This window comes from Populus euphratica, unplaced genomic scaffold (assembly GCF_000495115.2).
Source record: "Populus euphratica unplaced genomic scaffold, PopEup_1.0 scaffold22.1, whole genome shotgun sequence".
In the NCBI taxonomy this organism is placed as follows: Eukaryota; Viridiplantae; Streptophyta; class Magnoliopsida; order Malpighiales; family Salicaceae; genus Populus; species Populus euphratica.
The window spans coordinates 1,819,063-1,840,719 of NW_011499863.1; the positions used below are offsets into that span (position 1 = coordinate 1,819,063).

A 21,657-nucleotide genomic window follows, 5' to 3' on the forward strand; every position below is an offset into this window, starting at 1 on the left:
TCTTAACGGCAGTCCCCTTGGCTGCTTCAACAGCAGCTTCCATATCCGCCTCCATCTCCTTCTTTGTTGGTTTCTCTTTCTTCTTTGCTGACTTCACTGTACCAATCTTTGAAGGGTCCAGCATAATTGTCTCGGGGGGGAGCTTGTCGAGAAGAGAGTGAATTTCCTTCTCTCTTCGTTGTTTAGTTGTTTCAAATGGGTTTGCTAACCATGTGTCGAAGTTGGGTTCCCCTGAACCTGGGATAAGAATTGAAGACCATCCCATGGAGTGCCCTATGCCTAGAACATCTTCGTATGGTCGAAATGCAACTTTCCCTATCTGATAACCTTTCACAATAGAATGACCCATATGTCTGCTGTAATTCCGTGATCCAGAGAAATCTCCAAAAACCTGAACAAACGATCCAGTTCCAGCAGCTAGTAAACCTTTTTGACTGAAGTCCAAGGTTTTTGCATGGCCTCTTATAGTTTGGAGAACCTCAAATTTCCTCACGTCCCAAATCTTAATTTTCTTTTCCTTGCCAGACGTGGCCATGAGATGGCCATCAGGATGAAATGCCATTGCTGTGATAGGCCCAGGATGACACAGCATCTTGACAAGGGGAACCGCACTAGTGGGCTTCCACATGCTTACTGTACCACCTGAATGACCCAAAGCAACAACCCCATTGAAAGGATTGGCCTGCATCACATCAGTACGGCCTAAACCTGTCCGGAAATTGCTTATCATCTCACCCATTGTAACATCTTGGTATCGCAGCTGCCCAAATTTGTTTATTGAAGCCAAGAGAAAGTGGTTTTTCAGAAACTGAAGCCTTGTCACTGCACCATGTTCCTGTAAATAATATAACTTAATCGCATACTCTGCATTTATATAAACATTTGAAATTGTGGAGGGCAACAAAGAATTAAACTTGAAATTTGCGTAAAAAATCAAGTACATAGCAGAGCAGTATAGTGAACCCTGATATTCAAAGGAAGTGTGCTGCCATGCAGGATGGTGTGACCAATCTTGTGATGGTGCAAAGACAGTCAATGCAAGCAAAATAGAGTTCAAGGACTGATTGACAGAAAGCAAGCCCAATTGCTTTGTAATGAAAAGAAAAATCATACCAGTTCATTTAGACACAAGAAATGATACTGCAAAGTTGTGTTATATCAGGTTAAACATTAACTGGGCCTGGCAAAGTTGCTGACATAAAAAAAGCCTCTGCAGCTTAAAGACATAAAATTCATCAAAAGACAATCCACTGACCTTTAAACAATGAAGTTCGACACCATCTCTGTTATAAATGTATGGGTACCTATCATAAATCAAAATTATTAGCTACATACAAAGTATATTAAAATGTTCATTCTTGTTTGGGCAAGTAGTTATAAATTATACATTTTTTTTTCTGGGAAAAAAGCCATACTTTTTCTGGGCAGCGGCAAAGAACAGCTCATTGTGCAAAAACACAACATCACGCACTGTTTCTCTAACCTGAAATAATATAATTAATTAGCACACCATCTAATTTCCGGTCAAGGCCTAAATGGCCTGGTAAAGAAAAATACCAGTAAAACATATCAAATATCGGTGGCATATAAATATCCATTCAAGGCCTAAATATCGTTTATATAATAGGTCTCGTCTAGAACCCAGTTGCATCTCATTAAGCTTGCCAACACCAGGACATACCTGCATCTCTTTAATTAAGCTCATATTCTTCATGTCAACAACAGCCAAGTGCCCCTTGCGACCAGCAGCTGCCATGTATCGACCACTTGAAGTAAAATCCAGAGTGTATGGACCAAAATCTGCACATTTCAGTGAAAATAAAAGGAAGTTTCAGAAGTTTTTTTTCATGACATTAACCTGACAGTCAAGAATGTTAAGAGGATTGGATTTTTTTCTTCTTCAAAATCTGCACAGTTTAATTCCAGGCAAGAATGTTACATAACTGACAGTCAAAGAAAAAGGTTTGGATTTTTTTGTCTTAAAGAAAAAAAAAAGAAGCAAACTTAATTAAGAGGAAATACGGCTCAAGAATTTTACAAACAGAATTTTGTCCTCTTGGAATAACCATAGTTTCAGGATTAATTAGAGTTCGTAAGAAAGACCTAGCACAGCATGGATAAGAAAATATGCAACATTTTCCTGAAAGATATTAAGAAAAGTCGCACTATGATTTCCAGCATTTCTTCTCTCTGCTTGTTCTTTTATGTAATCCAAACTGACATGTGAAATGATGGATTCAAATACTTATGACATGCATTGCTAAGTCATTCACGGAGCCTGGATTCAAATACTTATGACATGCATTGCATTGCTAAGTCATTCACCAAGTGAGCCGGGAAAGTTGCAATGAAGTTGCCTTCATAAACATTCCTGGCTAAAACAATTTTTGATTGTAAACAAACCATTAGAAAGAAATCACATAGCAGACATGAACCTGGCAAGACTATATCATATTGATTCTTTGCGCTTGAGATATCAACTTCACGGCCGATTGTCTCCTGTTTGATCCTCCATGTCTTCTCTATACCCTCAGCCTCGAGATAGCCTCCCTCACTTGGCAAAAGCCACTGATTAAAAGATCACATATTATAAAGTACTGAAATTAAAAATAGAAATGCAGTAGACATGGAACAATAAGAAATTAGTATCTCGGACCACAAATAAAGCATTTGAAGGAACAAAGATATACCCTATTAACATGTAACTCATAAAAGAAATTTGACCAATTAATTTTTCAGAACTAGAGAAGCGAAGAAAAGGAGAGTAATTATCCACCTTTTCAGTCTTGGCTGCAGCTTTTGCAGATTTTCCATATAAATTTTCTCTATCATAAAGTTGACCCTTGAGCTTTTTGTCTTTTAAAACCTGTAGATAGGGAGAATCAAAATCAAAATGCAATAAAAAAAACCCCTCGGAAAAGAAAAGGTTCTTTGACTGGAAATGTTGAACACCAATTTCTGACCTCCAAATCAGCTCCTTCTCCTCTAAGATACTTCTTTACTTTCATATCCAACTCGTGAGATAATTCCTGCAAACAGAAACCGACCACGATCAGTTCCTATAGTCTTAAACAAACATATAAGCAAATAACAGCTATAACAATCAGCAGGTTACAAAAAAGCTAAGCGATTGCATTAAAGCCAACCATTTCAACAATTGAAGCATGGTTATTTTACTGTAAACCAAAGAAACGAATTACTTGTTCAGGAGGAGGCAAAATATCCTCAGGGTCACCATTTTCTTGTTTCGCACCCATCTGTCCACTTAAATTTTATGTTCCAAACCTGCAGAATCAAGACAGCTACCGGTTAACCACTCATTATGCACAGAATACGTATACTGCATAAATAGCCAAAAAATATCATCCAGCAGAATTGCATGAATTCAACATCAAGCAAACATACATTGAATACGCAAACCCATAACTTTCAAGTTAATTAATGCCAAAAAATCATATTAAACGTTACATTTACAAACTTTTGAACGTGAAAGCAAGAAAAACCACAGAATAAAAGCTAGAAAAATAAAACCCAGATGAGCTAAACACAACTAATTGGATTACCATTTCAAATTTTCTCAAAAAACAAACAAAAAGGTACATCAAAAGTTAAACAGAGATATCAATACTGGCCCAGGAAATAAAATTTATGTGCACAACTAGTAACACGCCATTACACAAAACCAAGCTAGAGTAAACAGGTATAAAACAACCCAGTACACAGACAAGTTAACGAAGAAACTGTTTCTAGGGTTGGTGTTGATACCTGTGAATGTTATAGTGCACTTTAAGAAGCAGCAGACTACTTGGAGGAGAGATGCTTTTAGGGTTTTTGGTAAAACAAGGAAAAAGGCAATATCTTTATGCATGCAGTTCAATATTACTTTCTTGCTGGACGCAAGTTTGACGAAAATTGTAGTAACCGTCTGTGCCTGAGTTAAAACTTGATCCGCTGTCCTGGAGGTTTTTAGGGTTTTGCAGTTTCAGTTTGGCCGGCTTGTGGAATTGGTAGGAAATGAAAGAAAATAGAGTTGGGCTTTTATTCAATATTATGGGCCTTTTATTGGGCTTTCTATTGTTCTTTCTTGGGCTCCCTGTACCTTTTATCCACCTACCTGCCCAGTACCAAAGGGAGCCCAGCCCTCTTTATCTTTAGACGGTTTTTTTTTTTTTTATCGATTAATTTTTTAAAGAAATTGACTTTAACGTTTTTTTATTCGTTAATAGGACTCCGGCTTGAGATCCTCTGGGGAGGAGGGGAAGGTACACACGATTCAATGAGGCATTTGATTTAAGATTCAACCCTAACTTATTTTATTACGATTTTTAAGGAAGCTTGGAGAATTAAGAGGAACAATTAATTACCAGAAAGAAAATAGGTGGGGCATTTTATAAACTGGGTTTCTATCACGTTATTCAATTATTTTATATTATTTATAATTTTACGTAGTTAGTAGATCGTAAAATATGGAAAATGAAACTAGCCTGTTTTTAAGATAAAGTTTTTTTTTTTTAAAAAAGAAAATGATGTTTTCTCTTTTTTTTTTAGATTAACGTGGATGACGTGGATGTCCGGGTCAGCTTGCGCGCACCACGACTAATCCCACGGGCCCTGAAGTTAGCGACCATGTAAACCTTCAGTGGCCATCATATGAGCAACTAAGGACTCAAACCTGAGACCATAGAGGGAGCCAACCCCTTAATCCCAAGTCTTTACCAATTGGCTACCACCTAGATGGTTAAATGATGTTTTCTCTTGATTGGATATAAGGTGGGATTTTCATGCTAAGGGAGCCCAGCCCTCTTTATCTTTAGAGGGTTTTTTTTTATCGATTATTTTTTTAAAGAAATTGACTTCAACGTTTTTTTATCGTTAATAGGACTCCGGCTTGAGATCCTCTGGGGAGGAGGGGAAGGTACACACGATTCAATGAGGCATTTGATGTAAGATTCAACCCTAACTTATTTTATTACGATTTTTAAGGAAGCTTGGAGAATTAAGAGGAACAATTAATTACCAGAAAGAAAATAGGTGGGGCATTTTATAAACTGGGTTTCTATCACGTTATTCAATTATTTTATATTATTTATAATTTTACGTAGTTAGTAGATTGTAAAATATGGAAAATGATACTAGCCTATTTTTAAGATAAAGTTTTTTTTTTAAAAAAAGAAAATGATGTTTTCCCTTGATTAGATATAAGGTGGAATTTTCATGTTGGAATTCGTTTGCTGGTGTGGTGAATTTAATCTGTGTTTTATTTTAATTATAATTTTTAAAAATACTTTGTCAATTAATACATCATATAGACTTGCATGAGTTATACTAAAAAGTCTACTGAAATTTTAATTGGAAAAAAATTGTAATTTATTTTTGAAAATTATGATTGCAAAAGCTACTACAATGCCAAGTTAGTATTTTATACACACACTTATTAAAAATATAATAGTTAATTGGAGTTTTCTTTACATGTATGTATGCTGGTTATTTAATTTGTGTTCCATCACGAACTGTAATTTTTTTATTAGAAAAATATTGTATATAAAAGTTATAATAGTGTATTTTTTAAATGAAAGAAATTTAAAGTATAAATCAAAATGTATATACAAATATCTAATTAAATGCATCAGTAATAATTTATATAATCAAACCAAAAAAAATATCAACAATAACTAAATAAAAAAATAAAAAATAAAAAATGAATGTAAATTAAGAAATTCAACTATGTAAATTAAAAAATTTAATCTTAAAAAATTCTCAAAAATATTTTTACTTATACCAATAAAAGATATAATATAACTAATGACAAGAGCCCTCCGTAGAAAATCGACAAAAACATTTTTCTTTTTTATTTATATGTGGTATCCGGGTCAGTTTGAACGCACCACGACTAATCTCCACGGCTCACTGAATACCTTGCAAATCTAGTAGGTATGTAAAGCACTGCGAGAGTGATAAACGTATATGCCAGGGCTCGAAGTCAAGTATAGTGAAAGAAAACAATACCCTTCCACTACTATGTCAAGCATCTGCAACAAAACATTTTTTATAAGTACGATCGAAATATCATGAATGACTTGTCTCAGCACTCACCAAAAACAAACTTCTGGTTACATTGGACGCATTTTATTGTACTTTAGAACATTGTAGCATATGAAAAATAAAATGCAACCAACAATGCCAAATTCGCTCTGAAAAAACATACCTTTGCTGCGGCATTTTAACAGAATATCCGCCACCACCAAGAGAAAAAAATCCACCAGCACAGCGTTGACATTTCAGTTGTCATTCTGGATTTTCCCATTTCTACTGTCCTACCATTATGAACGTGTAGGGCAGGTTCCACAGGGAAGAAAGGAAAAAAAAAAACCATATAAAGCAGCACCAACACTCTTGTACATGACGCTTCAATTGTTTGTGCCTTGCAGAACTCAAAATATTGTCCAGTTTGACCGGGTTTTCCTCAGGTTTGTGACCTTGTTCTTCCAATACAGGGTCATGCAGGGAACTGTAACATGCGGGTCATGGATCCGGAGACCCGAGAACTTGAATCTTGTTGTGCTTGGCAAGTCATCGAGGAAGAGAGAGTCTGCGTCTCGGTCTGTGCTTGAGATCTTCTCTTTTGATCCCCAAACATCTTCTCTTTCAAACTCTCCTCAGGTTTGTTCCTCTAATACTGTCAAAGATGGTTAATGGAGACCCTTTTCGGTTTTTCAAATTTTGGGCATTAATGGACTCGTTTCAATGAAAAACTAATCGGGGTAGGATTTTGTAAAATGGGTTCTTTGGGAGGTTTGATTAATGTTTTTTTTCTCTTTGATTGATGGGTTTTGTTTAGGTAACTTACGTGTTTGAAGAGACAGAAGGTGAACCAGTGACAATTGCAGTGCATCCAAGTGGAGATGATTTTGTGTGTTCTACAAGTAAAGGTGGATGCAAGTGAGTTTCTTGGTTAATAAATTTTCAAACTTTATGAACACTACATTAATATGGAAGAATACTTTTAAGAGAAATTATGGTTCTGCTGCTTTATTTTTATTTTTTTCTGACATTCAAAAGATTTACATGAAGCTAAGAAGGCTCATTTGAATTCCCTAATTTATTGGAAAGATAGTTTATTTTTAGTTGAATGAGTTCAAAGAGATGCTAGTGTGTGAATTGAATGTGTTTTTGGCTGCTGAACAAGTTTTGTAACGTGGGGTTGGTTTGTGTTGTGGCTTACAGATTACTTGAGTTGTCTGGTCAAGAAACAAATTTAAAGTTGTTAGCCAAAGAATTACCTCCTCTCCAAGATGCTGGTCCGCAGAACTGCATGGCTTTTAGTGTTGATGGGTCTAAATTTGCCACTGGTGGGGTGGTAAGCAATAAATTCGTGACTTGAACTATGATTATCACTGGCTTGCTTTTGCATGTGTTCCAAATGTCTGTATATATAGCTGATAGGCAGTACGGTGTCTTATATTGTTCAATTACAGGATGGGCTTGTAAGAATTTTGAAGTGGCCGAGTTTGCTCATCATTTTGGACGAAGCAAAAGCGCACAATTCTGTCAGGGATATGGATTTTAGGTCAGTGTTTCTTTTCCACTCATGTCCTGTGTAATAACTTTGTTTTTGAAGGTTTTATAGAAAATTTGATGGGGCAATAAAGGTTTTTTTTTTTTTTTGTCAATCCTAGTTGCTGAATTGTATCCCTTTGTTTGTCTATCATATTCTAGCCTGGATTCAGAGTTCCTAGCTTCAACATCAACTGATGGGGCAGCAAGAATATGGAAAGCAGAAGATGGTTTAGCTGTGGCTACTTTGACTCGCAACTCAGTATGTTTTATTTATTCTAGGGATTTGTGATGGTGTGCTTCAGATTTTGGTTGTACCTTGTTGCCAAAATGGTTCTATATTTGTCTGCAGGATGAAAAGATTGAATTGTGCCGATTCTCCAAGGATGGGACGAAACCATTTTTATTTTGTGCTGTGCAGAAAGGTATAGTCATTTGTTGTTAGGAGTAACAATATAGCTTATCATTATCTTTAGTCATTCATTCTAAACTTTATGAATATCATTGATTCAGGTGACAAAGCTGTCACTTCAGTTTATGATATAAGTACATGGAAAAAGATTGGGTATAAGAGGCTACTTAGAAAGCCTGCTGCCATAATGTCTATCAGCCTGGACGGGAAATATCTTGCTCTGTAAGCACTTGCCATTTACCCATTTACCCATTGGACATTTGCAATCAGTTATCTTGGCTTCTGCAGTAACTGAACTCATTTACTATTATCCTCGTTTATCATTTAGAGGTCACGAGTCAATTTCATTTTATATTTTTTCACTTCTTGAGTCTTGAATCTGCTAGTAGTCACCAAATACCTTCTCTCATCATTGTGAAATGGTTTTACTGTGCAAAAACTCGTTCTCGTAGCAAAATAGACTGTTCAAATATGTTTAGGATAGGAGTGGAAAGATGTCTTAGAAGTCCCACTCTCTCAATGACTTTGAGAAAGCTATCTAGTAAATCTGCAGGAACGTGGGAGCATAGTTTGCTTGCAAAACTGTGAGAACCAAGTATTAACATGCTGTTTTTTCAATTATAGAGGAAGCAAAGATGGAGATGTCTGTGTAGCAGAAGTAAAGACAATGGAGGTTTCCCACTTGAGTAGGAGGCTGCACCTGGGTACATGCATTACATCTCTGGAGTTCTGTCCCAGTCAAAGGTAAGGCTCATCGACTCTTTTTGCTCAGTGATTAGAGATGAATAATTTAATAGTACAAGGACCCTTTAAATGCCTCTTCTGGTTCACAAAACTTTAATTTCACCTTGTCTTGATCCTTATTCCTTTAAATATAGTTTTCTTCTTTAGTATCTTTAAAGCACAAGTTTTCCAGTCACCATTTCATGATTCGAATTCGAATGTGATCAGTGATTAACTAAATGCTTAATTTGAAAATTATCACAGATTGATTGATTGAAAATGTTGATTGATGCTACCTGCAACCAATTTCAATCTTTATCATTCTTTCCTACTGGCACTTCATGAGTTGTTCACCTCTGGAGTTTTCTGTGCAGGGTTGTGCTTACTACTTCCAATGAATGGGGAGCAGTGGTAACTAAGTTGAATGTTCCTGCAGATTGGAAAGGTCTCACTCTCCCTCTTCACTTGCACATATTTACATATGTTAGATTTACGTATCCCCAAGTAAAGAGCCTGATTCTCCCTCCATTGCACGTGCAGAGTGGCAGATTTATTTGGTTCTCGTAGGACTATTCCTGGCGTCTGCTGTTGCATTTTACATTTTCTTTCAAAAATCTGATTCATTTTGGAAATTTCCACTCGGAAGAGATCAGCCTGGAAGGCCGAAGTTTGAAATTTTGGATCCTCAGTACTCTGAAGATGCATTTGGGCCTCTAGATATGTGAAATTTTTTTAGCACGATGACCAGAAGGCAAAATAAGCAGTGTCATTCTCAAGGTGTTTAAGATTCTTCATTTGATGCATTGTAACATCCAGTTTGAGTATATTTTAAGAAAAAGTAGCAGAGTAGGTTGCTTCTCTGTTTTCTTTTTGTTTCTTTTTTCTTCTCCCCTTGTTAATTGAATAATGTAAACTCACAGATTTTGAAACAGGAAAAGAAAACTGAGTCTTGTTTTTGGACATCCAAATGTTTTGTTGAAATAATAAAATTTCATATTTCAATTTCAAAGTGAAAAGCGTTTAACAGAGAAAACAGTTGGAAGGAGGGGGATTGAAGGAGGCTCTGATTTTTGACAATGAAGAAATATCATCTATGAAGAATTTTCAAGCAGATCTTGGTAGTACTTCAGGATCCATCCGTTGATGATCTCGATTTCTATGTTCCTCTGCAAAACTACCCAATCAGGATCACCATTTGTGGCTGGCAGTATGTCCATGCAATGAGCACCTGCACAATAAAAACAACAGATCATTATCTGAGAATAACCTGCTGATAACAAAAGGTATCTAGCCTCCTCGAAGTGCCAAATTCTAACTGGCCTTTAGAATCCTTGGAAATATATAACTGGATTCAGAACTGGAAACATGAATTAAATTACCTTTAGTTGTATACACTGCCAATATGCTATCTGATATGTTTTCCAGCACCCTACATGATTACAGAAGAACAAACATATGACTTACGTTGCCAATATGCCAGAGTAAAGGCTTGAAAGATTCACAACATTTTGTTTCTGTAAGAACATCAAAGGTAGATTTATCACCCTCCACTGCTATAAGGGTCACGGAGGCCATTGGAGAAGATAATGTTGCTACCAAACCTCCTGAGAACCTCTTTAAAATGCTGCAATTTCACATTCAAAAGGGAGAAAAAAAGAAGGGAGCTCATATCTGCTTCTAAATTGCAACTATGAACATGCATAGATGCACTGGAATTTCACACAGAAGTTTGAACAACAGACATACATGACCGCCATAATAAGTCGTTATCCAATGAGGCCTAGGGGGGAGTCCAAATGCGCTTTTGCATTCTTCAATGTACCCCTTCAGATCAAATGGCTCTGCTGGAAACATAGTAATTCTTTTTTTTATAGTTAAATAAGATGTGTAATTTGTGGATTTTTGCAATTCAGTGTATAAACATTTATTTTCTTCAAATATTTGTATCAATCCTTAAGACTATAACAATAAAGTAAACTTTGGAGCGGTGACAAAGACGACTTATGAAAAGGTATTATTGTAGTTATAAGGTCGGCATGCATGGCATGGATATCGAGGGATGGCGAGGCAGATGAGTGGTATCGTGGCATTGATGACGAAGGAGAACACTTTTGGAGAGAAATTTCTCTCTCTTTATTATTTTTACTTTTTCTTTGAGACGTAGAATTTTTTTTAAAAAACCCCTGCGTTTTAGTTAATTTTTTATATTTAATAAAAATAAAAAAGGAAGTTTCTCTTTTAAATTTGCCACATCATCTGTTAATAATACCATGTCATACATGACATCTCATCAAAGTTTTCAAGTCATACCTGGTACATATTAAAAAAACACACACTTATTATCTATTATGTTACTATTTTTTTTTTAATTTAAATAAATGTGTATTAAAATCTCTCTCAGCATATTAAATGAGATTAAACATGTGTTTCTGATCAATTAGGGCTATTTATATCAATATTAAAAAAAAATTACTCTTTAGAATAATTAATTTTTTAAGTATCAAAACTAAATTTATATAAATATTGTCATTGGAATTGATTTACAACAAATCTATTACTGATTTATCTATTTCACATTCACTCGAGACTTTTTGGCATAAATAGGCTATAAGCTGACCCAATTAGATCCTATCTTGGTTACATCAAAATTATCGTATCTAGCAGGTTCAATGTATGTTTATTGTTGTTTTGAAAATATATTAAAATAATTTTTATTTTTGATATTAATATATTAAATTATTAAAAAATCTTAACTTGATATTTTTTAAAACTAAATACATTTTTAAAATACATCCTAACACAATTTTAAATATAAAAATAAATATGTTAAGATATTGTCAATGAATGTTTTTGCTTTTACTATTAAGGAAATATTTTGATTTTTTTTGTTTTAAATTATTTTTAAATAAAATATGTTAATATCTAACAAAATATTATTTTATTATATTTTTAAAAATATATTTTTAAAAGCAACGAACAGAAGAAGTTCAAACTCTATACATATCTCGATGCAGAAAAAAAATCTAATGGCATTCTGGAGAATCTTCCAAAAGGCGATCCCCTTTGCAAGCCCAAACAGTACAGGTTGATAGTGCATTTAGTCTCTCTATTCTCAATTTTGTCTCATTTTAATCCCTTTATTATTTCTTTTACTCTAATATCATCCCCATCACTTTATTATATACTAAAATATAATGACCTTCAAATATCATCAATTATGAGGTTATTACGTATCATTTTTATTTTTTTTAAAAAAATTAAAACAAAAAAAAAATAGAATTCTCAATTATAAAATATGATTTCTTTCTATCTTATTAGTATTGTTAATGTATGATATTTGACACCATGTTATGTTGTCAAACATTAAAGTTAATATGAAAAGTTATTAAATCAACTTAAACTAATTATTTTTTATTAGATATTATTTTATTTTGTAAAAAAATTCTTGTTGCTAGACTAATTAGATTTGGGTCACGTTTGAAGTCAATAAAGTTTGACCAAATCATTGTTTTTTCCGTTTCAATTTGAAACATTGTAAGTCAAGTTTAAGTCTCCATGCAACAAATAGAAAAGGTCCAAATAATTACGAAATAAAAGGTTTGGAAGATGAGCTTGAGATAAAATATACTACAAGGTTCAAAATAAAATAAAATAAAAATCAAGGGGATCAAACACACAATTAAGCCCACCATGAGCTATAAAAGTTACTATCAAGTACCAACTCAGATTCAGGAAGTCCACTCTCACTTCACTCTCTCTTCACTCTCTCAGATTTTTTTATCTCGTTCGTCTCCTTCTTCAAATGAATTGCCTTCACCATCTTCCAAGGTCTGCCTAACTATATAACATGTAAAAGTATCTTTCCTTTCTTTTTTTTCGTTTTCTTACTTTCTTTAATTTCACTCGTCAATGTCTTGTTTGAATGGCAGATCATCCTCTGCTTTGCCTCTGCAAGGCTTCAACCTTCACCACAGAAGACCTTCTTCTCTGTCGTTATTCTCTTTTAACATGGCAGTACGTTCATCCCTTTACACATAATCTGTGTTCTGTTTTTTTTTTTCTTGTAGTATATCATTTTGTTGGTGCAGGGAACCATGGATTATCATGATCTGCAGTTACGTGTAGCTGTGAAGGTAACTTAAAAGCAGCTTGAGATTCGATCCTTTTGTTTTGTTTTGTCAAGTTGAAGCTTCTAATCTTGTTGCTCTGCTTTAATGTTTGCTATGTATTGTTATTCGTTCTGTTTTGATTACCGCAACTCTCTTTTTGGTTCTTTTTCTTTAAATATTTGATCGTTAGAAATTCAGAATAACATGATACTAGTTTTAACGAAAACCTTTCTTGAAATCACTTGGTGAAGAGTCTCAGCCATTAGATTTGTGGGTTTCACTAGCCGGATCCACCAGGAGATTTTCAGGGATTATATATATATATATATATATATATATATAAGAATTCACTAGTGATATTAGATATTTTGGAGTTTTAAGGGGTTTTTTGGTGTGTTAAGAAGATATTTTTTTTAAATTAGATATTCTGGAATATTCCTTACCTTCTTCTTTATTTTTTGTTATACCCTGTAAAGTTTGGATTTTTTCATGATATGATTTTTTTTAATTGGGATGTTGAATAATTTCTTTTGCAAATTGGAGTGATCCCACGAATCCAGGGCTGGGAAATGAGTCATGTTAGCATTTTCGCCGTGTATGTGGTTTGGAAGCAAAAAATTAATATAAAAACGAAATCGGTGGAGAGTGGTTTTGATGATAATTGATTAATTTGGGTGATCATAATGGTTGCTTGTTTGTTTCTGATAATTAATTTGATCCTATTAGTGGCTCTACTGCTTTACTATGTTGAATTTTGAAGTTCAAATCTTCTAATAGAAGCTTGTTATTTGAATTTGTTCTGTAGGCAGCTCCTGGCTCGCCATCTAGTGCTGAGATGAGTGGCAATGACGTTGAGGAAGAAGAAGAAGAAAAATCTGAGATATATAGTCATAACATGACTGAAGCTATGGGGGCTGGTGAGTTCGATAGTGCTTGTAGTTCCATGTTAGGGGTGGGGAATTGGTGGGTATGACCTGTTCGGTTGGAGTGGCATGTGTAACTGTTTGAATTTTTGAAGTGTTTGCTAGTTACTGTTGATTCTTGATTAATGAAATATTAATGTGTCATTGATCTATAAGTGCAGCTAATTGTTTGTTCTAATATATTTTTAGTACAGTTTTGACTTATAGGCACGAACTAGGAATGAACTATAACTTCATTCGTCCAGATTTGATTGTCGGATCATGCCTACAGGTGATTCTCATTTGTTAGATTCATGTATGAGGGATTCTTTCCCCTCTTACACTGATTTTTATTTTATTTTTGTTTCTCATATGGTTTTCTAATTTTTTTTTCAAATTTCTAGACTCCTGAAGATGTTGACAAGCTTCGAAAAATTGGGGTCAAAACTGTGTTTTGCTTACAACAGGATCCAGACTTGGAGTATCCTAAATAACTCTTGTCTTCATGATCTGCTGAAAGCATAATTTTTATTTCTTAAATGCTCTTATATATATGGTCATCAGTTATCATTTATGCAACTGTTGTGCATTTGAGATCTAAAAAGAAGAAGCGTATGAAACATACTGCAATTCTTTTACCACCATTTCAGATATTTCGGGGTAGATATCAGTGCCATTCGAGACTATGCGAAGGCATGTGGTGACATTCAGCATGTGCGTGCACAGATAAGGTTAGACATAGCAAATCCAAGGTTTCTAATTTACAAAACGAGAACAAATAAACAATTGGAAAAAGAAATCTGTTAGTTAACATCTGACTACCTTTTGCATTGAAACTAGTTTCTAATGCCAAAAGAATAAAAAATAAAAACTGTGGAGAATGTACATAGTATTATTTTGGACTGCTATACGATCACATTCTACACTGGAACTTCATTTTTGTTAGAAGACGTTAATTAACTTTCTAAGCTAGAACTCACTTGTACTAGTGCAAACTAGCTCTTCTGAGCACTTTCTGTACCAATTGAATTTCACCCCACTTCACATTTACTGTTTGTAAGAGCACAAAGGATGTGTGTTGAATGTGCATCTGTGTCTACTGTCTATGATCATTTATGTTGCTATTCTTCATTTGATACAGCAGCTAATATTAATGTAACAGGGATTTTGATGCATTTGATTTACGGATACAGCTACCAGCTGTTGTCAGCAAATTACACAAAACCATAAACCAGAATGGAGGTGTGACATATATACATTGCACTGCAGGACTGGGAAGAGCACCTGCTGTTGCGGTAGCATTTGATCTTATTCTGCTTAATTTTTCGTTTGACACCTTATGATTTGTTGCTATGCACCACTGTTTTGTTTGGCTCTGTCATTTATCATGAATGAGGGAAATGCCCCTGCATCACCACCTCCACCTCTCTGAGGAAGCATTTTTTCATGGTTTTCCTTGTCTTTTTTTGAGGTGCTATGTTTGGTTTCTTCAAATTCCACACATTTCATGCTGATAATTTTTTTATATCTCCTTACCAATAAACTAAGAGTTTTCAATGAATCACAGCTGGCATACATGTTCTGGGTTCAGGGCTACAAGCTTAATGAAGCTCACGATTTGCTTATGGTAATATTGGATTTGATTCCTTTCTCCTGTCTTTACCATAAATGAAACTCATATGTATTGATAATGTTTTCTGACTCCAAACCTGTCAGGTTTGAAAATAAAACTCATATGTATTGATAATGTTTTCTGGGAAAACATTATTAAAGATCCATGGCTCCAAACCTGTCAGGTTTGAAAATAAATATCATTAAGATGTTAATGATTTGTCTATGTAATTTAATTTTCTGACTTCGAGAAATTGTAGGGGTCAAGTTCATGGAACTGTGCATTTAGTGTATAACTATATACGTTGGTGACTTTGCAGTTTGCATTATGAGGCACATGGTTACAGGATGCAGAGCATCATCCTTTTTTCTTATGTCAAATTGTAAGCTAGCCGGTATAAATGAAGGGGTCGACGTTGGTAGTGGCAGCTTATTTAGGGATACAAATTGCCTTCCATTCTACTTTTCTAGCTTTGTAATCAACAAATCGGTTTATATTCCTTCCAGCAATAGATTTTGAACCTATACTGTAGACTATAACTGGATTGACTTTCAAGCAGTTTCTAGTGCTAGCATAGACAGGCTTGATGCTTGATGGAGGCCATTATGTATACTGGGATTCAATGTTGAAATCATGCAATAGTAATTTGCGATTTACTTGGTTCATGACAGATATGGCTGCAGTTTAAAATAGCTGAGTAGTTTCTTTTTTTGGTAATTGAGAATTTGGCTAGACTGACCTTCAGGGAGTCGAAGCTGGAACCTCTCCCTTAAAGGAGTATTGCTATCAGTGGGGCTAGTGCTGTATTGGTAGCTGATTAGTGTTTTCATAGTATCTCGTCGTTTCTTGTCTTGCAGAGTAAACGCTCGAGCTTCCCAAAATTGAATGCTATCAAAAGTGCAACTGCTGATATAGTGAGTCATTTTTCTTTTGTGTAACATATATTCATGGTCGCTCACGGAGCCTTGACTATATGTTTCTTTCTGCATGTTGATTTTTATCTTTTTTACTTAAGTCTTCTTTTTTTTTTAACAACTCCCATGTTTAGATGCTGAATTCTGTGAATATGAAAATTTTAAGCTTGCACATATAGAAGGATGCTTCCTGACATGCAATGCGATTTTTCAGTCTATCAACTGTTCGAACTACCCATAATCTAAAAGTTGCAGCCAAGATTAACGAGTAGCTCCAGCTCATAAACTTATTCCTCAAGAGTTCCTTCTTGTGGGGTAGATAAATGAGTTTGTTGAGAATCAATGAAAAAATAAGGGATGGTTGTAGTGGCCTAGGCTCTTCATTCAATCACAAAATGAATATATTTTGCCTTTTGTTTTTGAATATTGACAGATTACTGCAAACTATTTTTTTTTCCTTGTTTGAAGCTAACAGGCCTTAGAAAAAAGCTTGTCACTTTGAAATGGGAAGACAATAATTATTCTTCAGTGGAAGTTTCTGGGCTTGACATTGGATGGGGCCAGGTATGTGATGTAAAAGCTTACATTAGTTTTTGCATTATGTTTAAGCCGTTCAAACATTTTTACCTATTCATATTTATTTCTCTTTCTTTCTCCAGAGGATACCTTTAGAATTAGACGAGGAGAGAAAGTTTTGGGTTCTCAAGAGGGAATTGATGGTAAGTTTTTTTCTCTCCTTGGTGATACAGATAAATGCAGGTGCCAACTTTAACTACTCGAGGAAATTTTTGTATTTTTTTTCCCCCTTCCTTCCTTGCCTGCATGCCTTTATGTCTCAAGTTTTTTGTCAAAAACATTTCTTGCATTTTTCTTGGCATCTGGCAGCACATAATTTCTTGATTGGATTGCAATACATATCGAATCACACCTGTGCTATGAGCCAGTGCCCCCCCACCTCTTGGTCCCAGGCCCTAATATTTGTTAATCTAGAGTGTTCATTTCTTCAAAAACTTAAAATGTAGGCTACCTTTAGAGATAAATTGCTACTAGCTTTAAAGATTCCTTGAAACCAGCCCAGAATTGACAGGGAAGGATCCCTTCCATTCTAACTGTCAGGTATTGCTTTACCACAGCTAGTTGCAGAAATGGGTGCGAATACAATAAGTATATTTCAAATTAAAACCGGAATTTTGTAACAATTCTTGCTTTAACAGGAGGGAGTCTACGAGTACAAGTACATTGTTGATGGTGAGTGGACCGTCAACAAATATGAGCTAGTTACCACTGTCAACGGAGATGGCCATATCAACAATTATGTTCAAGTAAGTTTCATCTCTCCAGATTTTATTTTATTTTTCATTTTATTGCTATCATCTCCTTTTGCTTGGGAGAAAAATTTATGGTTGTCAAATCCAACCCGGAGTCTAGCCCAGTCTAAGGCCCAGGTAACTGGGTCAACTTGCAGGGTTACCAGGTCATTCCCGAAATGATGTCGTTTTAGAAAAAAAATTTATATAAAAAATTAAGTACTTGGAGTTGAGGAATCATCTAGGTTTGGTTGGATCAAGTGAGCGCGGTTCAATCCGCTATGTCACCTAGGTTTGGCCCCAGTCAATATCCTAAACAGTTCAAAATGAAAACCGGGCTGGGTTAGGTTATAGGTTGGTGAGTCACCAGGTCAATCTGCTGAGCTGACCTGGTCTAATAACAGTGAAAAATGGGAAAGGGGGCTCAACACCTTGATGAGTGTGAAATGTGGAAGTGTAAATATTAATTGATGACAATTTAGTTGATAAAGATTCCTTACTGTGAGTGAGTCTATGATATCATTCATGGCAACCTTCAAACAATTTTCTCATGGTGCTCTTCTCTATTACTTTCCAGGTTCTTGACGATGATGCAGACAGTGCTAACGCTGTACTGAGAAAGAGATTAACCAGTGATGACCTTTGGAGAAATTATTGTTCAATACTTTCATGACATGATTATATGTTATTTTGTGCCTTAATTCGTGCAAGGCTCCCCAGGCTATGCCGTTTTTTCATTGCATCAATCAATTAGTGCCTGAATATAAAATGGTAATTGAGTAATCAGTATAAGGATTAAGGAAATTAAATTGTGTTTATGTTTGGTTAGTGTTTTGGAATATAAAGAATAAAAATAAAAATTGAGTTAGAGGGACAATTTGGAGAAATTATTGTTCAATACTTTCACGACATGATTATATGTTATTTTGTGCCTTCATTCGTGCAAGGCTCCCCAGGCTATTCCGTTTTTTCATTGCATCAATCAATTAGAGCCTGAATGTAAAATGGTAATTGAGTAATCAGTATAAGGATTAAGGAAATTAAATTGTGTTTATGTTTGGTTAGTGTTTTGGAATATAAAGAATAAAAATAAAAATTGAGTTAGAGGGACAAGTACAGGAATATAAAATAAATTGATGTTTTAAATAAATTTTTATTTTTTTAAATATAAATGATATAACTTTTATTTGAACTTTTTATTTGTTTCGAGAGGACACCATCTTCTATTAAGAAAATTTAAGGGTTCCCCTGGACTGTTACATTATTATTATTATTATTATTATTATTATTGTACCAATAAATTGTTGCGTGGTTGTCAAATGGCAATGGAGTAATCAATACATGAACCTTACATCAGACTCTTAACAATTAAAGTAACGGGAAGGAAGATAGGGTGAGACTGACAGATCTGACTGTTACATTATTATTATTATTATTATTGTACCAAAAAATTGGTGCCTGGTTTATTATTATTATTATTATTATTATTGTACCAATAAATTGTTGCGTGGTTGTCAAATGGCAATGGAGTAATCAATACATGAACCTTGACATCAGACTCTAACATTTAAAGTAATGGGAAGGAAGATAGGGTACATGTATATTGAGAAGATTGCATATGCTATGGAAAATCCAAGGGGGTTTTGGTGAGACAAGGACATCCAAATCTTGAAGCAACCGTTGAAAAGGTAGCAGAGTGGGTGAGACTGACAGATCTGGCAATGGAATATTATTTTCCGGTGTGGCTAGTATGGTCATAAATAAAAGTCTATCCATATGCACATCACCATTCTTCGGCGAGGGAAGGGAATGTTATGGACGCAGATGTTTCTGTTATAGATGATAAAGTTCCAGAAAAAAAAAGATAGGGTGAGACTGACAGATCTGGCAATGGAATATTACGATAATTCTGTGTTGTGAAAAATTGAAAACCATATTGGTAATTACACCATACTGGCACTCATGATAATAAGTTAATAACACCATAATCTGTGCAGAGGCAGACCTTGCCAAGCCATTGCTGGCAATATTCAAACTAAGAAGGCGGGTACATCGTACTACGTATAAAGGTCTTCATCTGGTATGTTGCCGGTGTGGCTAGTATGGTCATAAATAAAAGTCTATCCATATGCACATCACCATTCTTCGGCGAGGGAAGGGAATGTTATGGACGCAGATGTTTCTGTTATAGATGATAAAGTTCCAGAAAAAAAAATAGAACCATCAACATGCATGGAGTATCGATCGGAGGGGGGGGGTTTATTCGGCCCGGACCATCAACATGCATGGAGTATCGATCGGAGGTGGTGGATTCATCCGGCCAGTGGATGTTTGCAAAAAAGCCAATGAGACAATTACGCAAGAATACTGAAGTCAAGGAGTTGGTGATGCCAAACGTGTCAAGCCAGAGATCACGGTTGCCTTGCAAAAGACGACTGACTAGGGAAGCTACGTTGATTACGGGATCTCGATTTAATTTGTTACCAGATTCACATGTGGAAACTAAAGCAGGCGAGTTGGGTAGTGACAAGATTTGTGGAATTGAGCCTGATGTGAGTAAGGAAACAAGCAACAAAGGCAAAGCTGTGGTGGATGAGACAGAATCAGAAAAGATAATTATTGTCAAGAGAGGGCTAGGACGTAGCATGCAGGGCACTAGGAAGGATGTTAGTCTGGGACCTCAGGCCCAAAGTAGCAGAAGAGGGCCCATGAAATGAAAGGTGGTGGAAAACAGTAAGGAACATATTCTGTCTTTAAATTCAAGCAGCCGAAGACAAAAGCAGCCCAATCTAGGTTCCATAGAGGTTACATAGAGGTGAAGGGAGATAATCGGTGGGTGACTGTGTAAGACCCAGATCTAGAAGCACAATTTTCATCAGGTGCCACGTCCTTCATAGGAAGATGTAATAGTAGAGAAAAAAGGTTGTAGCGTTCCAGTTGAGGAAGAGCATATGAATGAAGGATTCTTAAGAAAAGATACCATCATTATAGAACGGGAGGAGTTAACAGCTTAATCTATGAAGATGGTCTTTAGGGAGTTCCACTTCATTCGTTTGATTATAATGAACATGTTTAAGTGGAATTGTAGAGGGGCTGGAAGTAACCGATTTTGCTCTATAGTGTATGACTTTAGGAAAGCCTACGGGATAGAAATCATGACATTCATTGAACCAAGAATAAGTGGCAGGGCTGCAGGGAAAGTGATTGACAAGTTGAATTTTGATTCAAACTTCAAGGTGGAGGCGGAAGGAAAGTTTGGAGGTATCTGGTTATTATGGAACAAAGGCGGCGTGGATTTAAGAGTGTCGAATTCATCCAAGCACTTGGTCCATGTTTTAGTAGATAAGGGAGGAGGTTCTCCATGGCTATGTACGGTAGTTTCTGTTAACCTGAAGCGTAATTCATCCAAGCACTTGGTCCATGTTTTGAGGGAGGAGGTTCTCCATGGCTATATATGGTAGTTTATGTTTACCTGAAGCTTCAGTTAAAACGTGAATGTCTTGAAGAGATTAAAACAATGGGGCAACATCTAACTTTGCCTTGGATGGTTATCGGTGATTTTAACAAGATACTAACGGCTGCAGAAAAGATGGAAGGCACACGTGTTGATATGAGAAAATGTCTGAGATTCAATAGATGGATTCAGGATTGTGGTTTGCTGGACTTAAGAAGTGTTGGTTCAAAATTCACATGGCGCGAACATGAGAGCAGAGGTTATGGAAGAGTGCATGGAAGGTTGGATAGAGGGCCAGGTAATCAACTATGTAGATTGCAATTTCCAGCCATGTATGTTAGGGTCTTGCCCAGGGTAAAATCTGATCATCATCCTACTTTTGTTGAGCTCAACTCCAGGGACATGCATACACTTAAACACTGTCGCCCTTTTAAATTTGAAGCGGCATGGACGTCTCACGATAGTTTTACTAAAGTAATAAAAAAATTGCTAGCAGGGGAGTGAGGATCTAGTTGCTGAACTTGAAAGGTTGACAACAACGTTGCAAGAGTGAAACAGGAAGTTTTTGGCAATATCTTCTATCGCAAGAAAATAGTGTTGGCCAAGCTTGAGGGCATTCAAAAGGCTTTGTCTGAAGGAGGAAACATTTTCCTGAACAAGTTAAAGAAAG

At 35.5% G+C, this 21,657-nt stretch overlaps 5 protein-coding genes and 1 long non-coding RNA gene across 7 annotated transcripts in view; 3 read left to right on the plus strand and 3 right to left on the minus strand.

The window, feature by feature from the left end:
* Positions 1-4,001, minus strand: part of LOC105125590 (probable U3 small nucleolar RNA-associated protein 7) — a 12,557-nt gene extending 8,556 nt beyond the window's left edge. The window contains exons 1-9 of the mRNA XM_011026102.1: positions 3,766-4,001; positions 3,201-3,285; positions 2,964-3,029; positions 2,777-2,866; positions 2,436-2,568; positions 1,682-1,800; positions 1,416-1,483; positions 1,256-1,304; positions 1-835 (exon numbers count right to left, since the gene is read on the minus strand). Of these exons, the coding sequence (XP_011024404.1) occupies positions 1-835; positions 1,256-1,304; positions 1,416-1,483; positions 1,682-1,800; positions 2,436-2,568; positions 2,777-2,866; positions 2,964-3,029; positions 3,201-3,257 (1,417 nt within the window). The 5' untranslated portion in view covers positions 3,258-3,285; positions 3,766-4,001. The remainder of the gene's footprint in view (positions 836-1,255; positions 1,305-1,415; positions 1,484-1,681; positions 1,801-2,435; positions 2,569-2,776; positions 2,867-2,963; positions 3,030-3,200; positions 3,286-3,765) is intronic.
* A 2,151-nt stretch (positions 4,002-6,152) lies between these two features.
* Positions 6,153-9,646, plus strand: PHF1 (phosphate transporter traffic facilitator1). 2 transcript variants are annotated; one of them, XM_011025997.1, is made up of 11 exons: positions 6,154-6,414; positions 6,495-6,660; positions 6,839-6,939; positions 7,225-7,357; positions 7,476-7,567; positions 7,717-7,816; positions 7,907-7,979; positions 8,068-8,188; positions 8,591-8,710; positions 9,064-9,134; positions 9,230-9,646. In XM_011025997.1, the coding sequence occupies exons 2-11, from the start codon at positions 6,499-6,501 to the stop codon at positions 9,412-9,414; spliced, it is 1,158 nt and encodes a 385-aa protein (XP_011024299.1). In that variant the 5' UTR covers positions 6,154-6,414; positions 6,495-6,498; the 3' UTR covers positions 9,415-9,646. The 2 variants fall into 2 exon arrangements, with proteins under 2 accessions (XP_011024298.1, XP_011024299.1); XM_011025996.1 differs by having other exon boundaries at positions 6,153-6,660.
* LOC105125513 (lysosomal Pro-X carboxypeptidase-like) lies at positions 9,567-10,543 on the minus strand. The gene is made up of 4 exons (XM_011025995.1): positions 10,436-10,543; positions 10,234-10,313; positions 10,069-10,118; positions 9,567-9,917 (listed from the first exon to the last, which is right to left on the minus strand). Exons 1-4 carry the CDS (start codon positions 10,541-10,543, stop codon positions 9,781-9,783), a joined length of 375 nt encoding a protein of 124 aa, XP_011024297.1. The 3' UTR covers positions 9,567-9,780.
* Positions 10,544-12,413: 1,870 nt separating this feature from the next.
* On the plus strand, positions 12,414-18,206 carry LOC105125591 (phosphoglucan phosphatase DSP4, amyloplastic). Its single transcript, XM_011026103.1, has 14 exons — positions 12,414-12,517; positions 12,619-12,703; positions 12,778-12,822; positions 13,604-13,715; positions 13,916-13,992; positions 14,105-14,181; positions 14,351-14,431; positions 14,863-14,995; positions 15,268-15,327; positions 16,170-16,226; positions 16,695-16,790; positions 16,886-16,945; positions 17,441-17,548; positions 18,111-18,206. The coding sequence occupies exons 1-14, from the start codon at positions 12,492-12,494 to the stop codon at positions 18,204-18,206; spliced, it is 1,113 nt and encodes a 370-aa protein (XP_011024405.1). The 5' UTR covers positions 12,414-12,491.
* Positions 15,348-15,517, minus strand: LOC105125515 (uncharacterized). The gene is made up of 2 exons (XR_842255.1): positions 15,449-15,517; positions 15,348-15,392 (listed from the first exon to the last, which is right to left on the minus strand). It is a non-coding gene; the product is annotated as an uncharacterized LOC105125515 (long non-coding RNA).
* A 1,973-nt stretch (positions 18,207-20,179) lies between the features above and the next one.
* Positions 20,180-21,657, plus strand: LOC105125516 (uncharacterized). The gene is made up of 2 exons (XM_011025998.1): positions 20,180-20,907; positions 21,102-21,657. Exons 1-2 carry the CDS (start codon positions 20,551-20,553, stop codon positions 21,489-21,491), a joined length of 747 nt encoding a protein of 248 aa, XP_011024300.1. The 5' UTR covers positions 20,180-20,550; the 3' UTR covers positions 21,492-21,657.

Excerpts from the sequence above, each read along its gene's own strand:
- LOC105125516 (XM_011025998.1), top strand. The coding sequence starts at position 20,551 with ATGAAGATGGTCTTTAGGGAGTTCCACTTCATTCGTTTGATTATAATG. Across the intron at positions 20,908-21,101 it reads GTTCTCCATGGCTATGTACG|ATACTAACGGCTGCAGAAAA; the intron begins GTAGTTTCTGTT and ends GATTTTAACAAG.
- LOC105125591 (XM_011026103.1), top strand. The coding sequence starts at position 12,492 with ATGAATTGCCTTCACCATCTTCCAAG. Across the intron at positions 13,993-14,104 it reads TTGTCGGATCATGCCTACAG|ACTCCTGAAGATGTTGACAA; the intron begins GTGATTCTCATT and ends TCAAATTTCTAG. Across the intron at positions 14,432-14,862 it reads CATGTGCGTGCACAGATAAG|GGATTTTGATGCATTTGATT; the intron begins GTTAGACATAGC and ends TTAATGTAACAG.
- LOC105125513 (XM_011025995.1), bottom strand. The coding sequence starts at position 10,543 with ATGTTTCCAGCAGAGCCATTTGATCTGAAGGGGTACATTGAAGAATGC. Across the intron at positions 10,119-10,233 it reads GACCCTTATAGCAGTGGAGG|GGTGCTGGAAAACATATCAG; the intron begins GTGATAAATCTA and ends GTAATCATGTAG. Across the intron at positions 9,918-10,068 it reads GGCAGTGTATACAACTAAAG|GTGCTCATTGCATGGACATA; the intron begins GTAATTTAATTC and ends TTTATTGTGCAG.
- PHF1 (XM_011025996.1), top strand. The coding sequence starts at position 6,400 with ATGACGCTTCAATTGTTTGTGCCTTGCAGAACTCAAAATATTGTCCAG. Across the intron at positions 7,817-7,906 it reads CTACTTTGACTCGCAACTCA|GATGAAAAGATTGAATTGTG; the intron begins GTATGTTTTATT and ends ATTTGTCTGCAG. Across the intron at positions 8,711-9,063 it reads GAGTTCTGTCCCAGTCAAAG|GGTTGTGCTTACTACTTCCA; the intron begins GTAAGGCTCATC and ends TTTTCTGTGCAG.